Source organism: Salmo trutta, chromosome 35 (genome assembly GCF_901001165.1).
Source record: "Salmo trutta chromosome 35, fSalTru1.1, whole genome shotgun sequence".
NCBI classification, from domain to species: Eukaryota; Metazoa; Chordata; class Actinopteri; order Salmoniformes; family Salmonidae; genus Salmo; species Salmo trutta.
The window spans coordinates 11,867,248-11,894,194 of NC_042991.1; the positions used below are offsets into that span (position 1 = coordinate 11,867,248).

A 26,947-nucleotide genomic window follows, 5' to 3' on the forward strand; every position below is an offset into this window, starting at 1 on the left:
GCACCACCTAGTGGTAGAGGCAGTGCCCCAGTCTATTATTTTACCACAGTCCACCAGTGGTTCCCAACCTTTTTCGGTTACTGAACCACTGCCCAGAGTACCCCTGAAGTACCCCCTCATGTGTATTTTACCAGTAGGCCTATGGTCTAATGAGTCTTCTCAAGTACCCCCTGTGGATAGGTGATGTACCACCAGGGGTCCTAGTACCACTGGTTGGGAACCACTGCAGTACACCATTAGGCCGGGACCCTAAGTGGCCATAAATGAACTGGGCTTGATGGTCAAAAGGTGTGAGTGGGCAAGGACGATAGTATAGCAATTAGTAGAGGGTCAAGATCTAGTCATCTAGGGTGCACGGGGTCGATTTGGAACTGGACGCATACATAATATATGGGTTCATTTGGCGTAGGGGTCTTATGTCATGGGTCGTACCTTCACATCCGCGTTCGATCTGTCCGGAGCGGAACAGGGCGTCGTTGATGAGGTCAGGCAGGCGGCCATTCAGATCTACAGACGCCAGACAACCCTGGAAACCTTCCCTAGAGACCACCAGTTTAGGAAGGTTCTGGTACATGTTAGGCCCCAGCCCTGCCACAAACAGATCCCCTTCAGGGAGGGAGAGAGAGAGAGAGAGGGACAGATGAAGGGAGGGGTGAGTTGACGAACAAATGAAGGATAAAGGATGTAAAGGTCAGAGAGTGCGTCAACACCATTTCTGTAAATAGAGGATGATCCAGTCATTACACAACTATAACGAGTTTGTTCAGTCAAATCAGTAAACAACCTGAGCAAACACCAACGGAGGCTACATTCCAACATCCACACTAACATCACTTAGAATGACATGCATTCTAAGTGCTATGCTACAGTAGCTTAAACGTTGGATTGACAGTGTTTATGTCTCTATGATGGAAGGGCATATAGAGGTCGACTGCTTGGTTTTTACTGAAAAGTACATCTCTAGTGCCGGTAGACTTGATATGTGTTTACTACCTTCCTTTGAACGGTGGGAGAAAGTGTATGAGGATAATGTTTATCAGCGCATTTCTTGTTACCTTTGAGGTCGAGGTTCTTGGCTCCGTTGACGTTCTGTGTGACGGACTTGGCGTCCACCTTGAGGGTGTGTGTGTTGGTGGCGTCCCTGGTGATAACTACGTTGTGCCACTGGTTGTCATTCAGGGCACTGTCACTGTTCCCCTTCAACAGACTGGGACCGTTCCCCAGGTCAAACACATAGTGGACAAACCTACGGAGGGACGAGACAAGGGCACACAAATGCATGCTTCAGCACTCTTAGTACTTCCCTTCATTAAGGGCCCTTCTTCTCCACTGTACTTTGCGATACGCCCCAAGAGGAGCCACTTTAGCCTGTGTGTGTGTCCATGCGAGGGGACAAGGGATAGGGATGCACACTTCAGTAATTCTTTGTTTCTGTACTTTGGGACCCGCCTCAGAGAAGCCCCTTCAGCCTGTGTGTGTCCATTAGCGTACACTACCAAAGAAATGGGACTCAGTTGAAGTGTGTGAGTGTAGGAGACTTTACTGAGAAGGGGAGTGTGTGCACAAGCAGCGGTAGAGACAACAATAGAGCACTCGCTCTCCTCTGAACACTGAGCAAACAAGGCCAGGTAAGAGAATAATGGTACTCGTACATATGACTAGTGCCTCACCCTTTGACCAGCTCAACGGCGATAAAGTCGTTTCCGTCTCCGCTGTTGAACAGTATGAAGCCGTCCGGGGAGGTGGTTTTAAACTGGAAGAACAGGTGCATGGTGGTGTAGGCCTGCAAGGTGGCCAGCCCCAGGTAGCTGCCCTTGGACTTGAAGGTCACCGGGTCGGCGATGATGGAGCGCATGCCGAAGCGGGCGTTGAGCTCGCAGAAGTCGATGTCTCCGTTCTTACACATGTCAATGTAGAACATGCCGTTGAACTTCAGGCCCTGTGGGTGGAGGTGAGATCGATAACGATAACTCAGCGACGACAATAATATGGATATCTATTTGTATCACCCTAAGTAATGTTAAAGCAAGGAAGAGAGAAGTTGTTCAAATCTTAAGGGCGAGAATCTAGAGGAAGTCTATAACAGTAGCACTGGCTCTGACCCCGACCCCCTTCGGTCTGTGCAGGTCAGTGACTGGCCAGGCGCCAAATGATGATTTATGGTCTAACATGTGTTCCTGCCAGGCCTGGAGGTGTTACCTGCAGGTGTCCAATGAAGGAGGAGGGGGAGGAGGAGACGAAACGTCTCTCTGTCAGAATCCCTGTCTCCACATTGTGGAACTCCAGACGAGTGTGGTCACCTGCCATCTGGCCTGGAGAGAGAGAACGAGAACGAGAGAGAGAGAGGGTGTGGGGAGGCAAAGGAGGAAATAGAAAGATGTAGGGAATAACAAAGGAAGGGGGAAGGGGTAAAGAGGGAGGAGAGGGGCAGGATTGGAATATCAAAGGATTTCACCTCTTTTATTAGTAAAAAACAATGCATCACATCAGAACCAGTAACAGTACCTTCAGCCATGTCTTCGTCGACCGTCAGTTTGAAGTTTTTACCGCGTCGGACCACTCTGACAGAGTGCCAGTCATTATCATTGAGCTTTTGTCCAGCATATAGAGTCTCTGGTCCCTTGCCTGAGAAGGACCGTTTGTTAGTTCAGGGTTAGGGTTAGTCAGCAACGCAAACCAAACCTTTGTTTTGTCTGGGTGAGCTTAATTATTTTACCAGCAACCTTAGCGGGGACGGCAGAAAGCGGATGTTTCTGGAATTCAGTATTTACAGTATTTTCAACCTAACTTCCGTTCCCCCTTTCTACACCTGCTACGTTAGGTTAGTCTACCACCAACCAATTTGTTGGTCAGAGAAGGAGAAAGCATTTTTTGGGACACTGATTCTAGCTCGGATCTTGAATGCAGGAAAGCAGGTTGGTTGCACTCTGAGCATTTTGTGTTTACTTTGCTAACTCTAAAATCAAAGATTTGGTTTGGCTTAAAGTAAAAACAGAGGAGAAAAGATCTGAACAGATTACAATAAATGACAAACGATAATACATAGAGTATATGAGTACAGTATGCAATAATCTGTCCTCTGTCAGTGGACGTATGACTGCTCATATGGTAAGATAATAACTGCTGTTACTCATAAAAGGGATTGGAACTTTTTTTCAACGCACATCTCTACACAATGCGGACAAATCATAGAAGGTGCAGGTCCACAAATGGCAAAGAGAGAATCTCTTCAAATACAAATTCCTCTGCTCTCCACAAGAGGGAGTGTCAAGCCTGTGGTGTGCCACTCCAGTGAGTTTACGGAGTGTGTGTGTGTGTGTGTGTGTGTGTGTGTGTGTACGCGCTCATGTGTGTGTTTCATTACACACATTACCTACTGCCGCATTAGGTGTGCTGTGCAATCAGTGACATTGATCAGAGTAATTGGAGTGAATGACTGTGTCTGATCTGTCACTCAAACTGGGATCTACCGTGAAATAAAGCTGCAGCTTGGGGACAGGCTGTCACACACACACACGCCCACGTGCACACACAGAGCGAGAGAGAAATGCACACAGACGCACACACTCAAACACAGTTTCAAACACACCTTGCACACGTATCAGTTGAAACCAACATTCATAAACCAGGCAACATTCATAAACCAGGCAACATTCATAAACCAGGCAACATTCATAAACCAGGCAACATTCATAAACCAGGCAACATTCATAAACCAGGCAACATTCATAAACCAGGCCCGTGACTGTCTGTCATGACAACACATGTTCTTCTCTCTGTCAGAGTCCAGGCCTCTTAATGAGTAAGAGCAGTTGTACTGTACCTCTGTACAAGTCATTCAACCATTTCTATTGTCAAGACAAATAGAGAATACCATTCCCATACTCGTACCATTACATATGGGAGGGAATTTCAGTAACATTTTCAGAGCAAAAAACTGTAAACCTAACAAAATAGATCAAGAAAAGTTGGATAATTGAGCTAAATGTAATTTATAGAAACAATTATAATTTCTTCTTTGATCTTGGCTATAGCTCTGATCCCTTATCCATGTAATTCCATTATCGCACTTCTGTACATTACCCTATCTATAACACACAAATCATGTCAAACATCATTATATAACGTTCATTTAAAGAAGAATTCTCCAACAAGTGGAGTGGTGACTTACTGGTGTTACAGTTTATCCTGACACAGTCTAGATGGGGGGAGAATAAGTGACAGATGAAATCGCATCCTTCAAGGTAAAAGCTGCAGACATCCAAGAACAGAAACTCCACCTTCCGGGGACGGTCACATGACGTCGGCGGCCATTTTAGGTCATTATGGTAACTTTTGATTATGTCAACATCAAACTGCCATTTTGGATATTATGTCTTACTCCAATTTTGACCAATACGCTTTCTTTGAGTTAAGATCAGAATTACTTCTCTCAAATTAAAATACTTTTCTTTGTGTTTGGCAATATTTTGTAGGTCTGATGCGTGCTATAAAAATGTTGTTCACGATTTCGAAAAATATTTTAAATGTGTTTACATGTTTGTTCAATTTCAAAATGTCCGCTTGCAGTTCATTGGCCACATCGATTTACCAACCCAGTATTTTGGAAACTTCATTTTGTACTCAACACCTGTAGCCATCAGTTGATTTATAAATCAATTTGCAGTATACTTTACATTAAACTATAGGCCACAAAACAGTGTTATATGATGGGTATCTCGTTCAAAAGAAGATACAGGAAGTAGACTAGTCCTGTGATTGGTCTGATTGGTCAGGTGATCTGGGTTGGGATCCATGTGACCCAGCTCGTCATGTACCGTCAACCGCAACAGAAAAGTGGAAGCAAACAGCATCGATCCAGTCAGCACCAGCACTGTACAGTGGCCTAGAAGCGAATCACTAACCTGGCTCTAGGGCTAGTTGTGTCAGTAGTAGTAATGAACTAGTTTATGTTTGTTGGAGCGAAACCAGCCGGATCAGATTATCTACTGAGCAGTATAGTTGATAAAATGATTGAAAACATCATGTATATAAAACTGACTGAAGTATAGTCATCACTGTAGTAGTGTGATGGTAATTATGTGTTGACAGGTGCTGTTTGTGTGTGTGTGTGTGTGTATTGTATGAGAGCGCATGCGTTCATCAGTACGACAGATTGTGTGCTTCTATCCTATCCCATATTGGGCCGACATGTAAGCTTATATAAAAATAAGTTATACTAGCAAGAGCAGTGTGCGAGTTTCTCTTTTCTTTGAAGTAATCACATTATTCCCACGCAGCTGCAACCAGATGTGCGAGTGCTTTTTTGGAATTTTGAATCCTATCCTATATGCCTATAGGCCACCATCTGCAGGCTAGCTGTGTGCTGTGGGCTCGGGCTGTGTGCCAGACGGGCCGCAGGCTAGGGGCCGTTGAAGGGGTGAGTACCATCTTTGAACAAAGCGACATGGGAGATACCACCTACACTACTGTAGGGGTACTAATGGGAGGAGCCATGGACCTGCTAATATGGACCAAACCAAAATAAAAAGGATAGAACAGGAAATAATAAACAAAACACTGTTACGACAAGAACAAGCCCAGACAATAAGCCCAGATGTTATCAGTACGTTACATAAGATATACAAATTTGAAATAAAATAATAGGACCTATTAAAAGTCTTATAAATGCATATATGGTAGAGCTATATGCTAGGCCAATGTGGAACAATGTTGGTGAAAAATGTTGAGTAAAACATTGAAAGTGTCTAGCCTGAGTTATTTGTTACAATTAGTGACTTTTTCTACAGTCAAGTCAATATCGTAATGAAGAATGACTGTGGTATGATCTGTTCAAAAGATGTGGCCTGAAAGCATGGATATTGTGGTTAAGTGTTAGATTCATGAGATAGAAATACCCTACAGAGACCACAGCAACAAAGCAAGAAAATACTGTATATGATGCCAAGCAAATCAAAATACAATCCATGCAACTACTGTACAAAAATTATTAAAAATGAGTTTTAGTTTGTGTTAGATTTTTTGATGTATTCGACCAAAACAAAAAAAGAACTCATGAAAAATACAACTCACAAAAACTACTATGAGCTAACTTAAACATGCCTCCTCAAAAGAAGAGGGTTAGCGGTTAACGGTTTTATACGATACCTAGGTTGACCGTGAGTTTGACGCGGCCGCTGTCCAGCTCGAGACGGAGTGTGTCAGCGGAGTCCCGGGAGGTAGCGGCCATTAGGAGCCCAAATGCACGCTGGGACTTGAAGCGGAGGGAGACGTCCTCTGCCTCAGTGTGCATCACGCTTGGCATCACCACTTTCATATACATGCTGCCGTCGTAGCTCAGGATGGACGCCTCTGTAGAGTGGAAGGAGAGAGGAGAGACAGAGGAAGTGGGTTAGAGACTAATAAGACAAACCTCAATGGATATACACTACCGTTCAAAGTTTGGGGCCACTTAGAAATGTCCTTGCTTTTTAAAGAAAAACACTTTTTTGTCCATTTATATAACATCCAATTGATCAGAAATACAGTGTAGACATTGTTGATGTTGTAAATGACTATTGTAGCTGGAAACGACAGATTTTTTATGGAATATCTACATAGGCATACAGATGCCCATTATCAGCAACCATCACTCCTGTGTTCCAATGGCACGTTGTGTTAGCTAATTCAAGTTTATAATTTTAAAAGGCTAATTAATCATTACAAAATCCTTTTGCAATTATGTTGGCACAGCTGAAAACTGTTGTCCTGATTAAAGAAGCAATAAAACTGGCCTTCTTTAGACTAGTTGAGTATCTGGAGCATCAGCATTTGTGGGTTCGATGAAAGGCTCAAAATGGCCAGAAACAAATAACTTTCTTCTGAAACTCGTCAGTCTATTCTTGTTCTGAGAAAAGAAGGCTATACCATGCGAGAAATTGCCAAGAAACTGAAGATCTCGTACAACGCTGTGTCCTACTCCCTTCACAGAACAGCACAAACTGGCACTAACCAGAATAGAAAAAGGAGTGGGAGGCCCTGGTGCACAACTGAGCAAGAGGACAAGTACATTAGAGTATCTAGTTTGAGAAACAGATGCCACACAAGTCCTCAACTGGCAGCTTCATTAAATAGTACCCGCAAAACACCAGTCTTAACGTCAACAATGAAGAGGTGACTCCGAGTTCTTTTGCCCATCTTAATCTTTTCTTTTTATTGGCCAGTCTGAGATATGGCTTTTTCTTTGCAATTCTGCCTAGAAGGCCAGCATCCCAGAGTCACCTCTTCACTGTTTCTTGGCAATTTCTCGCATGGAATAGCCTACATTTCTCAGAACAAGAATAGACTGACGAGTTTCAGAAGAAAGTTCTTTGTTTCTGGCCATTTTGATCCTGTCATCGAACCCACAAATGCTGATGCTCCAGATACTCAACTAGTAGAAAGAAGGCCAGTTTTATTGGTTCTTTAACTTTTTAAGGTATAGGGGGCAGTATTTTCATTTTCGGATGAAAAGCGTGCCCAGAGTAAACTGCCTAATACTCGGGCCCAGAGTCGAATATTTGCATATTATTAGTAGATTTGGATAGAAAACATTCTGAAGTTTCTAAAACTGTTTGAATGATGTCTGTGAGTATAACAGAACTCATATGGCAGGCACAAACCTGAGAAAAATCCAACCAGGAAGTGGGAAATCTGACAATTGTAGTTCTTCTTTTGAGTCCCTATCGAAACTACAGTGTCTGTGGGGTCACATTGCACTTCCTAAGGCTTCCATTGGCTGTCAACAGCCTTTAGAAATGTGTTTCATCCTTCTCCTGTTACTGGGCAGAAAATAGGAGCTCAGTCAATGAGTGGACTGCCTGAGGACAAAGGACTTGGTGATGCGCGAGCCCGCCAGCGCGCCGTTCCTTCTTTTTCTTCTTGAATGAATACGCAATTGTCCGGTTGGAATATTATCGACGTTCTATGTTAAAAAGACCCTAAGGATTGATTGTAAACAACGTTTGACATGTTTCTACGAACGGTAATGGAATTATTTTACTTTTCGTGTCTGGATTTATGCTCGCGCGTTATGCCTTTGGATAGTGATCTGAACGCACAAACAAAACGGAGGTATTTGGAGAGAAATATGGAGTATTTCGAACAAAAATAACATTTCTTGTGGAAGTAGGAGTCCTTGGAGTGCATTCTGACGAAGATCAGCAAAGGTAAGAGAATATTTATAATACTAATTCTGAGTTTAGTTGACCCCAGAACTTGGCGGTTATCTGTATAGCTTGCTTTGATGGTTGAGCTAAGTACTCAGAATATTGAAAAATGTGCTTTCTCCGTAAAGCTATTTTAAAATCTGACACAGCGGTTGCATTAAGGAGAAGTATATTTATAATTCTTTCAATAACTGTTGTAAATTTTATCAACGTTTATGATGAGTATTTCTGTAAATTGATGTGCACATTCACCGAAAGTTTTGGTGGGAATACATTTTCTGAACATCACGCGCCAATGTAAAATGGGGTTTTTGGATATAAATATGAACTTTATCGAGCAAAACATACATGTATTGTGTAACATGAAGTCCTATGAGTGCCATCTGATGAAGATCATCAAAGGTTAGTGAATATTTTAGCTGTATTTTTGTTTTTTGTGATGCATGTCCTTGCTTGGAAAATGGCTGTGTGGTTTTTCTTGTGAAGTTTATGTCCTAACATAATCTAATTTTATGCTTTCACCATAAAGCCTTTTTGATATCGGACAATGTGTTTAGATTAACGAGAAGTATATCTTTAAAATGGTGTAAAATAGTTGATTGTTTGAGAAAATGAAATTATGAGATTTATGCTTTTTTGTATTTTGTGCCATGCTATTTCACTGGCCATAGAAGTTAACAGTTTACAGCTGTGCTAACATAATTGCAAAATTATTTTCCAATGATCAATTAGCCTTTTAAAATGATCAACTTGGATTAGCTAACACAACGTGCCATTGGAACACAGGAGTGATAGTTGTTGATAATGGGCCTCTGTACGCCTATGTAGATATTCCATAAAAAATCTAATCAAATGTATTTATATAGCCCTTCTTACATCAGCTGATATCTCAAAGTGCTGTACAGAAACCCAGCCTAAAACCTCAAACAGCAAGTAATGCAGGTGTAGAAGCAATCAGCCGATGTTTTTCTTTCAAAAAGAAGGACATTTCTAAGTCACCCCAAACTTTTGAACGGTAGTGTACCTTGATTAAAGCTCAGTAAAATTACTTAAATACTGAGATACAGTGCATTCGGAAAGAATTCAGACCCCTTGATTTCCAACATTTTGTTTCGTTACAGTCTTATTTTGAAATGAATTAAATAGTTTTTTCCTCTCATCAATCTACACACAATACCCCATGATGACAAAGCAAAAACAGTTTTTTAGAAATGTTTGCAAATTTATAAAAAATACAAAACTGAAATATCACATTTACATAAGTATTCAGACCCTTTACTCAGTACTTTGTTGAAGCACCTTTTGCAGCAATTACAGCCTTGAGTCTTCTTGGTTATGACGCTACAAGCTTGGCACACCTGTATTTGGGGAGTTTCTCCCATTCTTCGATGCAGATCCTCTCAAGCTCTGTCAGGTTGGACGAGGAGTGTCGCTGCACAGCTATTTTCATGTCGCTCCAGGGATGTTTGATCGGGTTCAAGTCCAGGCTCTGGTTGGGCCACTCAAGGATATTCAGAGACTTGTCCCGAAGCCACTCCTGTGTTGTCTTGGCTATGTGCATAGGGTTGTTGTCCTGTTGTAGGGTGAACCTTTGCCCCAGTCTGAGGTCCTGAGAGCTCTGGAGCAGGTTTTCATCAAAGATCTCTCTGTACTTTGCTTCGTTCATCTTTCCCTCGATCCTGACTAGTCTCCCAGTCCCTGCTGATGAAAAATATCCCCACAGCATGATGCTGCCATCACCATGCTTCACCGTAGGGATGGTGCCAGGTTTCCTCCAGAGGGAACACTTGGCATTCAGGCCAAAGAGTTCAATCTTGGTTTCATCAGACCAGAGAATTTTATTTCTCATGGTCTGACAGTCCAGTCCGTTAGGTGCCTTTTAGCAAACTCCAAGATTAAACTCTGTCATGTTCCTTTTACTGAGGAGTGGCTTCCGTCTGGCCACGCTACCATAAAGGCCTGATTGGTGGAGTGCTGCAGAGATGGTTGTCCTTCTGGAAGGTTCTCCCATCTCCACAGAGGAACTCTGGAGATTGTCAGAGTGACCATCGGGTTCTTGGGACTTCCCTGACCAAGGCCATTCTCCCCCGATTGCTCAGTTTGGCTGGAAGGAAGAGTCTTGGTGGTTCCAAACTTCTTCCATTTAAGAATGATGGAGACCACTGTGTTCTTAGGAACCATGAAAACTGCAGAAATGTTTTGGTACCCTTTCCCAGATCTGTGCCTCGGCACAATCCTGTCTCGGAGCTCTACAGAGAATTCCTTCGAATCTCATGGCTTGGTTTTTGCTCTGACATGCACTGTCAACTGTGGGACCTTATATAGACAGGTATGTGCCTTTCCAAATCATGTTCAATCAATTGAATTTACCACAGGTGGACTCCAATCAAGTTGTAGATCAATGGAAACAGGATGCACCTGAGCTCCATTTCAAGTCTCATAGCAAAGGGTCTTAAGGTATTTCTGTTTTTTATTTGTAATAAATTTGCAAACATTTCTAGAAACCTGTTTCGCTTTGTCATTATGTTTTATTTTACGGCTGTAACGTAACAAAATGTGGAAAAGGGGAATGGGTCTGAATACTTTCCGAATGCACAGTACATGGATTTAAGGATGAAACATACAATCATAGGCCTACACGTCCCTCATGTCTTATCGATGCAAAAGACACACCATCTCACATACACACTCCAAAACGTTGTACTACATCCACACTACTGTGTCTGCACGCCCAGGCTCAACACACAATGCTCAACAAGCAGGACATTTACACATCAACCTCTTCCTTCCTCTACAATTTCCCTTTGTTCCTAACAGTGGTTCCTTCATGACTATCGTGCACACCTGTTTTCACACACACCCACACACACACACGCACACACACACACACACACGCACAAACACACACACACACACACACACACACTCAGTTGGTAGAGCATGTCACTTGGATAGTGGGTTTGATTCCCACGACCATCCGGATGTAAAATGTATGTGTCGCACGCATGACTGTAAGTCACTTTGGATAAAATCGTCTGCTAAATAGCATATATTATATTACGATTACACACACTAAACTCTCACTCTCTGACTGACACATCTACAGTGCATCCTATCCCAGTTAAACAAAGAGATCAGCACATCAGATAGGAGGAAGGGGACACATTTAGTTGCAACACCCCCCACCCCCCATTTCTGCTGTTCACACTTGTCGTCATGGGGTGACTGGCAGACAGGCAGGGCTATAATGCTGGAAGTTGTTCTGTTCTGGGAGAGATGTATTAAAAAGGGCGCTCAGCCATCAAATACCTTCTGTGACACCTCAACTTTAAAAGGACAAATAGCCCTCAGGCTTTATTTTATTTGGATTAAAATAAAAAAAACTCTCTCTGGCTGGAGATGATAGTGTTGTAAGCTGAGGCTCTCTAGAGGCAAGTTTGCTAGGAAATAAAAGTGCAGGTGTAAACTTCACCTACTGAATACATTTCTTTGTTCTCTTATTGTTCTACTTGTTGCTGTGATTTAATACTGACACTGATTTGATTTTAGCTTCACTCATGCAATAATATTTGACTGCCAGCGCTTGACAGAGCGTGACATTACAGCTACAATTTATGTCAAACCAAAAGTCGCTGCGACAAATATGTGATGAAACCTGATGCTTTGAAAGCAAGGTTGTTTGCTGGAAACTTGTCAAAAAAAAAGGCTAGCTTGCTAGCCAGCTCCGTTGCTAAATACTAGACGTCCGGACACGTCCGACGTTCTGTAACTGATTGTTCCGTGCTCTTAACTACACGTAGATGATAATCAGACCTTGGCCATGAAAAGTGAGAGAGGAGGCCCTCTCTTTCTTCCCTCTTTTTTTCCACCAGGACAGAAACACATCGTATTTCCCTGTGATATCCCCTCTGACAAGCCAAGGTATTGACTTCAGCCAGCCAGGCCCAGGTCCAAGATCCAAGAGGCAGGAAACAAGGTGAGAGATGTGGTGTGTGTGAGAGCGTGTCTGGCTGGCTGAGCGCGTTAGAGAGCATCTCTAATAGACATGTAAGGACACAGAAAAATGATTGCTTGTTAAGTGCAAAGGGCTTTTCTTGAAGGAATTGTTATTTTAATTTTTTATTTGACCTTTATTTAACTAGGCAAGTCAGTTTACTCACTGTTCCCCGGGCGCCGAAGACGTGGGTGCCGATTATGGCAGCCCCCGCACCTCTCGTGTTCGGAGGGGTTGGGTTAAATGTGGAAGACACATTTCAGTTGAATACATTCAGTTGTACAATTGACTAGGTATCCCTCTTTCCCTTTCTTGCGGTCAATTTGCCATCTGCAAATTATTTGAATTATGTTCTGGCCCCCTGACCAATCCGCTCAAGGAAAAATCGTCTGAATATAGTTGATGATCCCTGGTTTACACCCCGGTAACAGACTAGGTGATTGGCCCCTATATGAAACGGTATGGGTGGGTGCGCGCGTGTGTCTATTATGCGTCCCTGTATGGGTGCGTGTGTGTGCGAGCTTGTGTTTGATCTGTGACACACACCCACACACACTTCCCCGCATACAGTAAAGTGCTGCTATGCCTACCCAGCTGTGTGTTGCTCTAAAGAGAGATATCAGCAACTCTGAACAGCTCATTTCAGACGGTAATTAAGGCCGGGGGGGGGCAGAGTCACTTTACATAATTAGCTGGGAAATAGAGGCAGGAGATGGAGGGATACAGGGAGGGAGGAAGGAGGAGGGAGGAAGAGGAGGAAAGGCTATTATCAACGTGAAAGCTCCACAGCGCAGGTCCCTGAGATGGAGATGGAAGGGGGTGGTGCATGTGATGCTAAGCAGGGTTTTCTGCAGAGTCTAATTTCTGCAGCGGCGTTTATCATGGAAGTCAACATTGTGGATGACTGTTCCGCGGTCTCTTCCTCTGTGTTGGTGTGTTTGTGTAGTAGTGACAGGCAACAACACGTCAGACACATTGTTTCAGTAAACAAACTCCCAACTGGAGGCTTGGCTGTCAACGGGATGGGACGTCTGTTGGATGTGAAATCTACATCGTGTGTTTAGATGCTGACAGTGTTTAATGCTACAAATACACAGTCATGCAGGAAGACCATGTCAAAGTCATGTACGCAGCTAGGCCTACATCTGGTGTGGATATTCATTTTTCATTGTTGACAATTGAGGGGTTTCTGCACTAGTGTGTGTGTGTGTGTGTGTGTGTGTGTGTGTGTGTGTGTGTGTGTGTGTGTGTGTGTGTGTGTGTGTGTGTGTGTGCCTGTGTTTGTGTTTTCGGGCAGCTCAAGCTGAGTGTCTGTGCTCTTTCAGGCAGTGTGTTTGTGTCCATGTCTGTGTTGACTGCAGTAGAGCTGTGTGTGTGTGTGTGTGTGTGTGTGTGTGTGTGTGTGTGTGTGTGTGTGTGTGTGTGTGTGTGTGTGTGTGTGTGTGTGTGTGTGTGTGTGTGTGTGAGTGTGTGTAGAGCCCCTCTCAGAGTCAGGCAATGGGAAATGGCTCCACTCGAGAGACGCTGTTTGCGGCGAGTGGACATTATCCCCCATAATCCCCCCATGTCACTCAGTGTGGAGTGTGTGAGAGCAACGTTATGGCAAAGTTTCAACAGCATCAGCGGTACTGGGGAGCCATCATCCCCTCTTAATGCTCGGCACGCTAGCTGCTTCTTTCCAAAGTCTTTCAAGATCAACGTACGTGTGTGAATGTATGTTGACATTGAAGCGTGCACATACTGAGTCACACGCTCATTGTTATAGGGATACTGAGTCACATGCTCATTGTTATAGGGATGCTGAGTCACATGCTCATTGTTATAGGGATACTGAGTCACATGCTCATTGTTATAGGGATACTGAGTCACAAGCTCATTGTTATAGGGATACTGAGTCACACGCTCATTGTTATAGGGATGCTGAGTCACATGCTCATTGTTATAGGGATACTGAGTCACATGCTCATTGTTATAGGGATACTGAGTCACACGCTCATTGTTATAGGGATACTGAGTCACACGCTCATTGTTATAGGGATACTGAGTCACATGCTCATTGTTATAGGGATACTGAGTCACATGCTCATTGTTATAGGGGTACTGAGTCACATGCTCATTGTTTTAGGGATACTGAGTCACATGCTCATTGTTATAGGGGTACTGAGTCACATGCTCATTGTTATAGGGGTACTGAGTCACATGCTCATTGTTTTAGGGATACTGAGTCACATGCTCATTGTTATAGGGATACTGAGTCACATGCTCATTGTTATAGGGATGCTGAGTCACATGCTCATTGTTATAGGGATGCTGAGTCACATGCTCGTTGTTATAGGGATGCTGAGTCACATGCTCATTGTTATAGGGATACTGAGTCACATGCTCATTTTTATAGGGATACTGAGTCACATGCTCATTGTTATAGGGATACTGAGTCACATGCTCATTGTTATAGGGATACTGAGTCACATGCTCATTGGTATATGGATGCTGAGCCACATGCTCATTGTTATAGGGATACTGAGTCACATGCTCATTGTTATAGGGGTGCTGAGTCACATGCTCATTGTTATAGGGATACTGAGTCACATGCTCATTGTTATAGGGATACTGAGTCACATGCTCATTGTTATAGGGAGGCTGAGTCACATGCTCATTGTTATAGGGATGCTGAGTCACATGCTCATTGTTATAGGGATGCTGAGTCACATGCTCATTGGTATAGGGATGCTGAGTCACAACCTCATTGTTATAGGGATACTGAGTCACATGCCCATTGTTATAGGAATGCTGAGTCACATGCTCATTGTTATAGGGATGCTGAGTCACATCCTCATTGTTAGAGGGATGCTGAGTCACATGCTCATTGTTGTAGGGATGCTGAGTCACATGCTCATTGCTATAGGGATGCTGAGTCACATGCTCATTGTTATAGGGATACTGAGTCACATGCTCATTGTTATAGGGGTGCTGAGTCACATGCTCATTGTTATAGGGATGCTGAGTCACATGCTCATTGTTATAGGGATGCAGAGTCACATGCTCATTGTTATAGGGATGCTGAGTCACATCCTCATTGTTATAGGGATGCTGAGTCACATCCTCATTGTTATAGGGATGCTGAGTCACATCCTCATTGTCATAGTGATGCTGAGTCACATGCTCATTGTTATAGGGATGCTGAGTCACATCCTCATTGTCATAGGGATGCTGAGTCACATCCTTATTGCCATAGTGATGCTGAGTCACATGCTCATTGTCATAGTGATGCTGAGTCACATGCTCATTGTTATAGGGATGCTGAGTCACATGCTCATTGTCATAGTGATGCTGAGTCACATGCTCATTGTCATAGTGATGCTGAGTCACATGCTCATTGTTATAGGGATGCTGAGTCACATCCTCATTGTCATAGGGATGCTGAGTCACATCCTTATTGTCATAGTGATGCTGAGTCACATGCTCATTGTCATAGTGATGCTGAGTCACATGCTCATTGTCATAGTGATGCTGAGTCACATGCTCATTGTTATAGGGATTCTCTAATGTCAGATTGTTTTTTATTTTACTATGTTTTTCTCCCCAATTTCCATCTGGTCTCATCGCTGCAACTCCCCAACGGGCTCGGGAGATGAAGGTGGAGTCATGCGTCCTCCGAAACATGACTCGCCTAACCATGCTCTTAACACCCGAGACCCGCCAGCTTAACTCGGAAACACCTTTCAACTGACGACCGGGGTCAGCCTGCAGGCACCCGGCCCGCCACATGGAGTCGCTAGAGCGTGGTGAGCCATGTAAAGCCCACCCGGGCCAAACCCTCCTCGAACCCGGACGACGCTGGGCGCCGTCCTATGCCGGTTGTGGCACAGCCCGGGAAGGAACCCGGGTCTGTAGTAACGCTTTAGTGCCTAAGACCGCTGCACCACTTGGGAGCCCACAAATGTCTGATTTAAATCATGCCCATAGTAAGTATGATCAGAGATAAAAAACAACTGCTCTTTCATATAGGCCCAATGTAATACTATTTACATGTTACTGTCAGGTCATATAAGAGGTTTTGTTCAATGGGCTTTGTAAGGAGATGAATTAAATCCAGATTTCTTCCTATGTTATGAATATTATGGCCACTCAAGCACAGTGTGTCCATTACGGTGACTTTCAACAGTCCTCACACGGTTAATTTGACTATGCATTATTAAAACAGCAAAGTCAAAGAGTTGTAGTATGACTAATACTGTGACATTGGCATAACTTCCTATTTAAAAGCGTATTTAGAGGAGGCTTATTTCAAGGCTTTTGTTTTTAGAAATATCTTTCAGTTCCAAACTGGGCAATGAGACAGATTAGTCTAACAGGTGTATTTGACCTGAATGATAGTGTAGTGATGATTCATGATGTTAGTCAGATGACTTATGGTTGCAAGATGTCCTTCCAGCATGTGGTTGGTCTGGTCAGGTCTTCAGCACCTTCAGCGGGGTAGGTGACAACCGGATGCATCTGGTTTTCAGGGGAAATGGAAAGAGAGCCTGTGACGCGACTTCCTCTTTTGAACGTTAAACAAGGCAAAGCTCCATCTTAATAACTCCTCCACCACATTTACTGGATTGGTTGAACACTGCAGAAGAGAACCTCCCCCGACAGTTTAATTTTTTCTCGTCAGGACTAGAAAGAAAGATATGCCGCTTAGGTGTTTCTTTTATGCCTTTTACCTGACTTCAGTCACACACACTGTTCTGTCTGTTCCACACTCTGCCACAGGGGGCACTACAGGCCAGATGTTACAACACAACACGACAGATAAATGAGAAATGACGAGAATGGGAAGGAGAAAGAGAAAGGAGGGAAGGGAGAGAGGAAGCACGGGTCCTATTTAACAGCAAGATATGGAAGCTCTTATGCTTTCTGTCTGCGTTGGCACTGTCTGTGTTCCGTCAGAAAAAGGCTCCCCCCCCCCCCTTAAATCAGCCCAGGAACCTTAAACCCTGCCAAGGAGATTGAAGGTCTTGTCAATTTCTCAGATGGGCGCTCTCTGAAAGCTTGATTTGGTCTGGTTCTTCCTTAGAGCAAGAGAGAAAGGGAGGCAGAGAGGGAGGGTAGAGGTGCAGTCACCTAGACCCTAAACCCCACTGACTTAGCCATACCCTGACTATCATCTCCAGCCAATTTATATGCACTGGGACATGACGGCCCCATCCCTATCCCCTCCCATACCGAACACACACACTGGAGTGTTTATATACACCCCAGCACCAGTACAGGGCTCCTAAGCACACATTTAATTAGAGTTAGGGATTAGAGAGCAATAGCATAATGTTCCCAAGCAGAGCAGAGGAAAAACCACCCCTCCTGGAAACAGCATTATAGAGTGGAAGACCTCGCTGCTCTCTGCTACTATTACAAGTAAACAGTGTCAAACAAATCTCTCTCCCTCTCTCCCTCTCTCCCTCTCTCCCTCTCTCCCTCTCTCCCTCTCTCCCTCCCTCCCTCCCTCTCTCCCTCTCTCCCGACCGCCCTCCCTCCCTCCCTCTCTTCCCTGCAGGACGTTTCACTATGAAATGTCTAAAGCTGCATTAGGCTCCAGTTGACTGGTTGATGTTGAATGGCTCCAAGCCCTCCTTCCACCATCTTCACCAAACAACCACCGTCACCATCCATCCATCAACCACTTAGCCCTATACACAATTGGGGAGCGGAGAATGGGGAGGTGGGAGGAAACAAATGCTGTTCTTACAGCCTGTTCTTCAGATGTAATACTCCATCGCACTGTGTTTACGTCATTGCCTTCTGAGAAGCTACATGAATCCACTACGGTACAGCAGCACAGCCATATAATACACCACTAAATGAGACCGTCAACGACATTTGACAAAAGCCGTCAGCACATAGAGAGGATAGAGAGAATAACACATAGAAAGGATAGAGAGAATAACACATAGAGGATAGAGAGAATAACACATAGGAGGATAGAGAGAATAACACATAGAGAGAATAACACATAGAGAGGATAGAGAGAATAACACATAGAGAGGATAGAGAGAATAACACATAGAGGATAGAGAGAATAACACATAGAGAGGATAGAGAGAATAAGACACATAGAGGATAGAGAGAATAACACATAGGAGGATAGAGAGAATAACACATAGAGAGGATAGAGAGAATAACACATAGAGAGAATAACACATAGAGGATAGAGAGAATAACACATAGAGGATAGAGAGAATAACACATAGAGAGGATAGAGAGAATAACACATAGAGAGGATAGAGAGAATAACACATAGGAGGATAGAGAGAATAACACATAGAGAGGATAGAGAGAATAACACATAGGAGGATAGAGAGAATAACACATAGAGAGGATAGAGAGAATAACACATAGAGAGGATAGAGAGAATAACACATAGAGAGGATAGAGAGAATAACACATAGAGAGGATAGAGAGAATAACACATAGGAGGATAGAGAGAATAACACATAGAGAGAATAACACATAGAGAGGATAGAGAGAATAACACATAGAGAGGATAGAGAGAATAACACATAGAAAGGATAGAGAGAATAACACATAGGAGGATAGAGAGAATAACACATAGAGAGAATAACACATAGAGAGGATAGAGAGAATAACACATAGAGAGGATAGAGAGAATAACACATAGAGGATAGAGAGAATAACACATAGGAGGATAGAGAGAATAAAACACATAGAGGATAGAGAGAATAACACATAGGAGGATAGAGAGAATAACACATAGAGAGGATAGAGAGAATAACACATAGGAGGATAGAGAGAATAACACATAGAGAGGATAGAGAGAATAACACATAGGAGGATAGAGAGAATAACACATAGAGAGGATAGAGAGAATAACACATAGGAGGATAGAGAGAATAACACATAGAGAGGATAGAGAGAATAACACATAGAGAGGATAGAGAGAATAACACATAGAGAGGATAGAGAGAATAACACATAGAGAGGATAGAGAGAATAACACATAGAGAGGATAGAGAGAATAACACAGAGAGGATACAGAGAATAACACATAGAGGATACAGAGAATAACACATAGAGGATACAGAGAATAACACATAGAGGATACAGAGAATAACACATAGAGAGGATAGAGAGAATAACACATAGGAGGATAGAGAGAATAACACATAGAGAGGATAGAGAGAATAACACATAGAGGATAGAGAGAATAACATATAGAGAGGATAGAGAGAATAACACATAGAGAGGATAGAGAGAATAACACATAGGAGGATAGAGAGAATAACACATAGAGAGGATAGAGAGAATAACACATAGGAGGATAGAGAGAAAAACACATAGAGAGGATAGAGAGAATAACACACATAGAGGATAGAGAGAATAACACACATAGAGGATAGAGAGAATAACACAGAGGATAGAGAGAATAACACATAGAGAGGATAGAGAGAATAACACATAGGAGGATAGAGAGAATAACACATAGGAGGATAGAGAGAATAACACATAGGAGGATAGAGAGAATAACACATAGGAGGATAGAGAGAATAACACATAGAGAGGATAGAGAGAATAACACATAGAGAGGATAGAGAGAATAACACATAGGAGGATAGAGAGAATAACACATAGAGAGGATAGAGAGAATAACACATAGAGAGGATAGAGAGAATAACACATAGAGGATAGAGAGAATAACACATAGGAGGATAGAGAGAATAACACATAGAGAGGATACAGAGAATAACACATAGAGAGGATAGAGAGAATAACACATAGAGAGGATAGAGAGAATAACACATAGAGAGGATAGAGAGAATAACACAGAGGATAGAGAGAATAACACATAGGAGGATAGAGAGAATAACACATAGAGAGGAGAGAGAATAACACATAGGAGGATAGAGAGAATAACACATAGGAGGATAGAGAGAATAACACATAGAGAGGATAGAGAGAATAACACATAGAGAGGATAGAGAATAACACATAGAGGATAGAGAGAATAACACATAGGAGGATAGAGAGAATAACACATAGAGAGGATAGAGAATAACACATAGAGGATAGAGAGAATAACAAATAGGAGGATAGAGAGAATAACACATAGAGAGGATAGAGAGAATAACACACAGGAGGATAGAGAGAATAACACATAGAGAGAATAACACATAGAGAGGATAGAGAGAATAACACATAGAGAGGATAGAGAGAATAACACATAGAGAGGATAGAGAGAATAACACATAGGAGGATAGAGAGAATAACACATAGAGAGGATAGAGAGAATAACACATAGGAGGATAGAGAGAATAACACATAGAGAGAATAACACATAGAGAGGATAGAGAGAATAACACATAGGAGGATAGAGAGAATAACACAGAGAGAATAACACATAGGAGGATAGAGAGAATAACACATAGAGAGGATAGAGAGAATAACACATAGGAGGATAGAGAGAATAACACATAGAGAGGATAGAGAGAATAACACATAGCAGGATAGAGAGAATAACACATAGAGAGGATAGAGAGAATAACACATAGAGAGGATAGAGAGAATAACACATAGAGAGGATAGAGAGAATAACACATAGAGAGGATAGAGAGAATAACACAGAGAGAATAACACATAGAGAGGATAGAGAGAATAACACATAGGAGGATAGTGAGAATAACACATAGGAGGATAGAGAGAATAACACATAGAGAGGATAGAGAGAATAACACATAGAGAGGATAGAGAGAATAACACATAGAGAGGATAGAGAGAATAACACATAGAGGATACAGAGAATAACACATAGAGGATAGAGAGAATAACACATAGGAGGATAGAGAGAATAACACATAGAGAGGATACAGAGAATAACACATAGAGAGGATAGAGAGAATAACACATAGAGAGGATAGAGAGAATAACACATAGAGAGGATAGAGAGAATAACACATAGAGGATAGAGAGAATAACACATAGGAGGATAGAGAGAATAACACATAGAGAGGATAGAGAGAATAACACATAGGAGGATAGAGAGAATAACACATAGGAGGATAGAGAGAATAACACATAGAGAGGATAGAGAGAATAACACATAGAGAGGATAGAGAGAATAACACATAGAGAGGATAGAGAGAATAACACATAGAGAGGATAGAGAGAATAACACATAGAGGATAGAGAGAATAACACATAGGAGGATAGAGAGAATAACACATAGAGAGGATAGAGAGAATAACACATAGAGAGGATAGAGAGAATAACACATAGAGGATAGAGAGAATAACACATAGAGAGGATAGAGAGAATAACACATAGGAGGATAGAGAGAATAACACATAGAGAGGATAGAGAGAATAACACATAGAGAGGATAGAGAATAACACATAGAGGATAGAGAGAATAACACATAGGAGGATAGAGAGAATAACACATAGAGAGAATAACACATAGAGAGGATAGAGAGAATAACACATAGAGAGGATAGAGAGAATAACACATAGCAGGATAGAGAGAATAACACATAGAGAGGATAGAGAGAATAACACAGAGAGAGGATAGAGAGAATAACACATAGAGAGGATAGAGAGAATAACACATAGGAGGATAGAGAGAATAACACATAGAGAGGATAGAGAGAATAACACATAGAGAGGATAGAGAGAATAACACATAGGAGGATAGAGAGAATAACACATAGAGAGAATAACACATAGAGAGGATAGAGAGAATAACAGATAGGAGGATAGAGAGAATAACACAGAGAGAATAACACATAGGAGGATAGAGAGAATAACACATAGAGAGGATAGAGAGAATAACACATAGGAGGATAGAGAGAATAACACATAGAGAGGATAGAGAGAATAACACATAGCAGGATAGAGAGAATAACACATAGAGAGGATAGAGAGAATAACACATAGAGAGGATAGAGAGAATAACACATAGAGAGGATAGAGAGAATAACACATAGAGAGGATAGAGAGAATAACACAGAGAGAATAACACATAGAGAGGATAGTGAGAATAACACATAGGAGGATAGTGAGAATAACACATAGGAGGATAGAGAGAATAACACATAGAGAGGATAGAGAGAATAACACATAGAGAGGATAGAGAGAATAACACATAGAGAGGATAGAGAGATAACACATAGAGGATACAGAGAATAAACACATAGAGGTAGAGAGAATAAATCGGAGATAGAGAGAATAAAACATAGAGAGGATAGAGAGAATAACACATAGAGAGGATAGAGAGAATAACACATAGAGAGGATAGAGAGAATACACCGAGAGATACAGAGAATAACCACAGGCGGATAGAGAGAATAACACAGAGAGAATAACACATAGAGAGGGATACAAGAGAATAACACATTAGAGAGATAGAGAGGAATAACACATAGAGAGGATAGAGGAGAAAACACATAGAGAGGATAGAGAGGAATAACACAATAGACGATGATAGAGCATAACACATTAGGAGGATAGAGAGGAATAACACATAGAGAGAAGAACACATAGCATAGAGGAGATAGACAGAATAACACATAGGAAGGATAGCGAGATAACACATAGGAGGCGGATAGAGAGGAAATTAACACATAGAGAGGATAGAGAGAAGAATAACACATAGAGAGGATAGAGAGAATAACACATAGAGAGGATAGAGAGAATAACACAGAGAGGATACAGAGAATAACACATAGGAGGATAGAGAGAATAACACATAGAGAGAATAACACATAGAGAGGATACAGAGAGTAACACATAGAGAGGATAGAGAGAATAACACATAGGAGGATAGAGAGAATAACACATAGAGAGAATAACACATAGAGAGGATAGACAGAATAACACATAGGAGGATAGAGAGAATAACACATAGAGAGAATAACACATAGAGAGGATAGACAGAATAACACATAGGAGGATAGAGAGAATAACACATAGAGAGAATAACACATAGAGAGGATAGAGAGAATAACACATAGAGAGGATAGAGAGAATAACACATAGAGAGGATAGAGAGAATAACACATAGAGAGAATAACACATAGAGAGCATAGACAGAATAACACATAGGAGGATAGAGAGAATAACACATAGGTGGATAGAGAGAATAACACATAGAGAGGATAGAGAGAATAACACATAGAGAGGATAGAGAGAATAACACATAGAGAGGATAGAGAGAATAACACAGAGAGGATACAGAGAATAACACATAGGAGGATAGAGAGAATAACACAGAGAGAATAACACATAGAGAGGATACAGAGAGTAACACATAGAGAGGATAGAGAGAATAACACATAGGGGATAGAGAGAATAACACATAGGAGGATAGAGAATAACACATAGGAGGATAGAGAGAATAACACATAGAGGATAGAGAGAATAACACATAGAGAGGATAGAGAGAATAACACATAGAGGATAGGGAGAATAACACATAGGAGGATACAGAGAATAACACATAGAGAGGATAGAGAGAATAACACATAGGAAGATAGAGAGAATAACACATAGAGAGGATAGAGAGAATAACACATAGAGAGGATAGAGAGAATAACACATAGGAGGATAGAGAGAATAACACATAGGAGGATAGAGAGAATAACACATAGAGAGGATAGAGAGAATAACACAGAGAGGATACAGAGAATAACACATAGAGAGAATAACACATAGAGAGGATACAGAGAATAACACATAGAGAGGATAGAGAGAATAACACATAGAGAGGATAGAGAGAATAACACATAGAGAGGATAGAGAGAATAACACATAGAGAGGATAGAGAATAACACATAGGAGGATAGAGAGAATAACACATAGAGAGAATAACACATAGAGAGGATAGAGAGAATAACACATAGAGAGAATAACACATAGAGAGGATACAGAGAATAACACATAGAGAGAATAACACATAGAGAGGATACAGAGAATAACACATAGAGAGGATAGAGAGAATAACACAGAGAGAATAACACATAGGAGGATAGAGAGAATAACACATAGAGGATAGAGAGAATAACACATAGAGAGGATAGAGAGAATAACACAGAGAGAATAACACATAGGAGGATAGAGAGAATAACACATAGAGGATAGAGAGAATAACACATAGGAGGATAGAGAATAACACATAGAGAGAATAACACATAGAGAGGATACAGAGAATAACACATAGAGAGGATAGAGAGAATAACACATAGAGAGAATAACACATAGAGAGGATACAGAGAATAACACATAGAGAGGATAGAGAGAATAACACATAGAGAGGATAGAGAGAATAACACATAGAGAGGATAGAGAGAATAACACATAGAGAGGATAGAGAATAACACATAGGAGGATAGAGAGAATAACACATAGAGAGAATAACACATAGAGAGGATAGAGAGAATAACACATAGAGAGGATAGAGAGAATAACACATAGAGAGGATAGAGAGAATAACACATAGAGAGAATAACACAGAGAGGATAGACAGAATAACACATAGGAGGATAGAGAGAATAACACATAGGAGGATAGAGAGAATAACACATAGAGAGGATAGAGAGAATAACACATAGAGAGGATAGAGAGAATAACACATAGAGAGGATAGAGAGAATAACACAGAGAGAGGATAGAGAGAATAACACATAGAGAGAATAACACATAGAGAGGATACAGAGAATAACACATAGAGAGGATAGAGAGAATAACACATAGGAGGATAGAGAATAACACATAGGGGATAGAGAGAATAACACATAGGAGGATAGAGAATAACACATAGGAGGATAGAGAGAATAACACATAGAGGATAGAGAGAATAACACATAGAGAGGATAGAGAGAATAACACATAGAGGATAGAGAGAATAACACATAGGAGGATACAGAGAATAACACATAGAGAGGATAGAGAGAATAACACATAGGAAGATAGAGAGAATAACACATAGATAGGATAGAGAGAATAACACATAGAGAGGATAGAGAGAATAACACATAGGAGGATAGAGAGAATAACACATAGAGAGAATAACACATAGAGAGGATACAGAGAATAACACATAGAGAGGATAGAGAGAATAACACATAGAGAGGATAGAGAGAATAACACATAGAGAGGATAGAGAGAATAACACATAGAGAGGATAGAGAATAACACATAGGAGGATAGAGAGAATAACACATAGAGAGAATAACACATAGAGAGGATAGAGAGAATAACACATAGAGAGAATAACACATAGAGAGGATACAGAGAATAACACATAGAGAGAATAACACATAGGAGGATAGAGAGAATAACACATAGAGGATAGAGAGAATAACACATAGAGAGGATAGAGAGAATAACACATAGAGAGAATAACACATAGGAGGATAGAGAGAATAACACATAGAGGATAGAGAGAATAACACATAGGAGGATAGAGAGAATAACACATAGAGAGAATAACACATAGGAGGATAGAGAGAATAACACATAGGAGGATAGAGAGAATAACACATAGAGGATAGAGAGAATAACACATAGAGAGGATAGAGAGAATAACACATAGAGAGGATAGAGAGAATAACACATAGGAGGATAGAGAGAATAACACATAGAGAGGATAGAGAGAATAACACAGGAGGATAGAGAGCATAATAGAGAGGGATAGAGAATAACACATAGAGAGGATAGAGAGAATAACACATAGAGAGGATAGAGAGAATAACACATAGGAGGATAGAGAGAATAACACATAGGAGGATAGAGAGAATAACACAGAGAGGATAGAGAGAATAACACATAGGAGGATAGAGAGAATAACACAGAGAGGATAGAGAGAATAACACATAGAGAGGATAGAGAGAATAACACATAGGAGGATAGAGAGAATAACACATAGGAGGATAGAGAGAATAACACAGAGAGGATAGAGAGAATAACACATAGAGAGGATAGAGAGAATAACACATAGGAGGATAGAGAGAATAACACATAGAGAGGATAGAGAGAATAACACATAGGAGGATAGAGAGAATAACACATAGGAGGATAGAGAGAATAACACATAGGAGGATAGAGAGAATAACACATAGAGAGGATAGAGAGAATAACACATAGAGAGGATAGAGAGAATAACACATAGAGAGGATAGAGAGAATAACACATAGAGAGGATAGAGAGAATAACACATAGAGAGGATAGAGAGAAAAAGACACATAGAGGATAGAGAGAATAACACATAGAGAGGATAGAGAGAATAACACATAGAGAGGATAGAGAGAATAACACATAGAGAGGATAGAGAGAATAACACAGAGAGGATACAGAGAATAACACATAGAGAGGATAGAGAGAATAACACATAGAGAGGATAGAGAGAATAACACATAGGAGGATAGAGAGAATAACACATAGGAGGATAGAGAGAATAACACATAGAGAGGATAGAGAGAATAACACACATAGAGGATAGAGAGAATAACACATAGAGAGAATAACACATAGAGAGGATAGAGAGAATAACACATAGGAGGATAGAGAGAATAACACATAGAGAGGATAGAGAGAATAACACATAGAGAGGATAGAGAGAATAACACATAGAGAGGATAGAGAGAATAACACATAGGAGGATAGAGAGAATAACACATAGAGAGGATAGAGAGAATAACACAGAGAGGATAGAGAGAATAACACATAGAGGATAGAGAGAATAACACATAGGAGGATAGAGAGAATAACACATAGAGA

At 41.3% G+C, this 26,947-nt stretch overlaps 1 protein-coding gene across 15 annotated transcripts in view; it reads right to left on the minus strand.

The window, feature by feature from the left end:
* Positions 1–26,947, minus strand: part of LOC115174620 (neurexin-3b) — a 343,543-nt gene that overhangs the window by 273,484 nt on the left and 43,112 nt on the right. For all 15 annotated transcript variants that reach the window (XM_029733338.1, XM_029733339.1, XM_029733330.1 and 12 more), the window contains 7 exons: positions 6,148–6,351; positions 4,172–4,198; positions 2,506–2,625; positions 2,200–2,312; positions 1,671–1,939; positions 1,056–1,246; positions 433–606 (listed from right to left, as the gene is read on the minus strand). In XM_029733338.1, the coding sequence (XP_029589198.1) occupies positions 433–606; positions 1,056–1,246; positions 1,671–1,939; positions 2,200–2,312; positions 2,506–2,625; positions 4,172–4,198; positions 6,148–6,351 (1,098 nt within the window). The remainder of the gene's footprint in view (positions 1–432; positions 607–1,055; positions 1,247–1,670; positions 1,940–2,199; positions 2,313–2,505; positions 2,626–4,171; positions 4,199–6,147; positions 6,352–26,947) is intronic.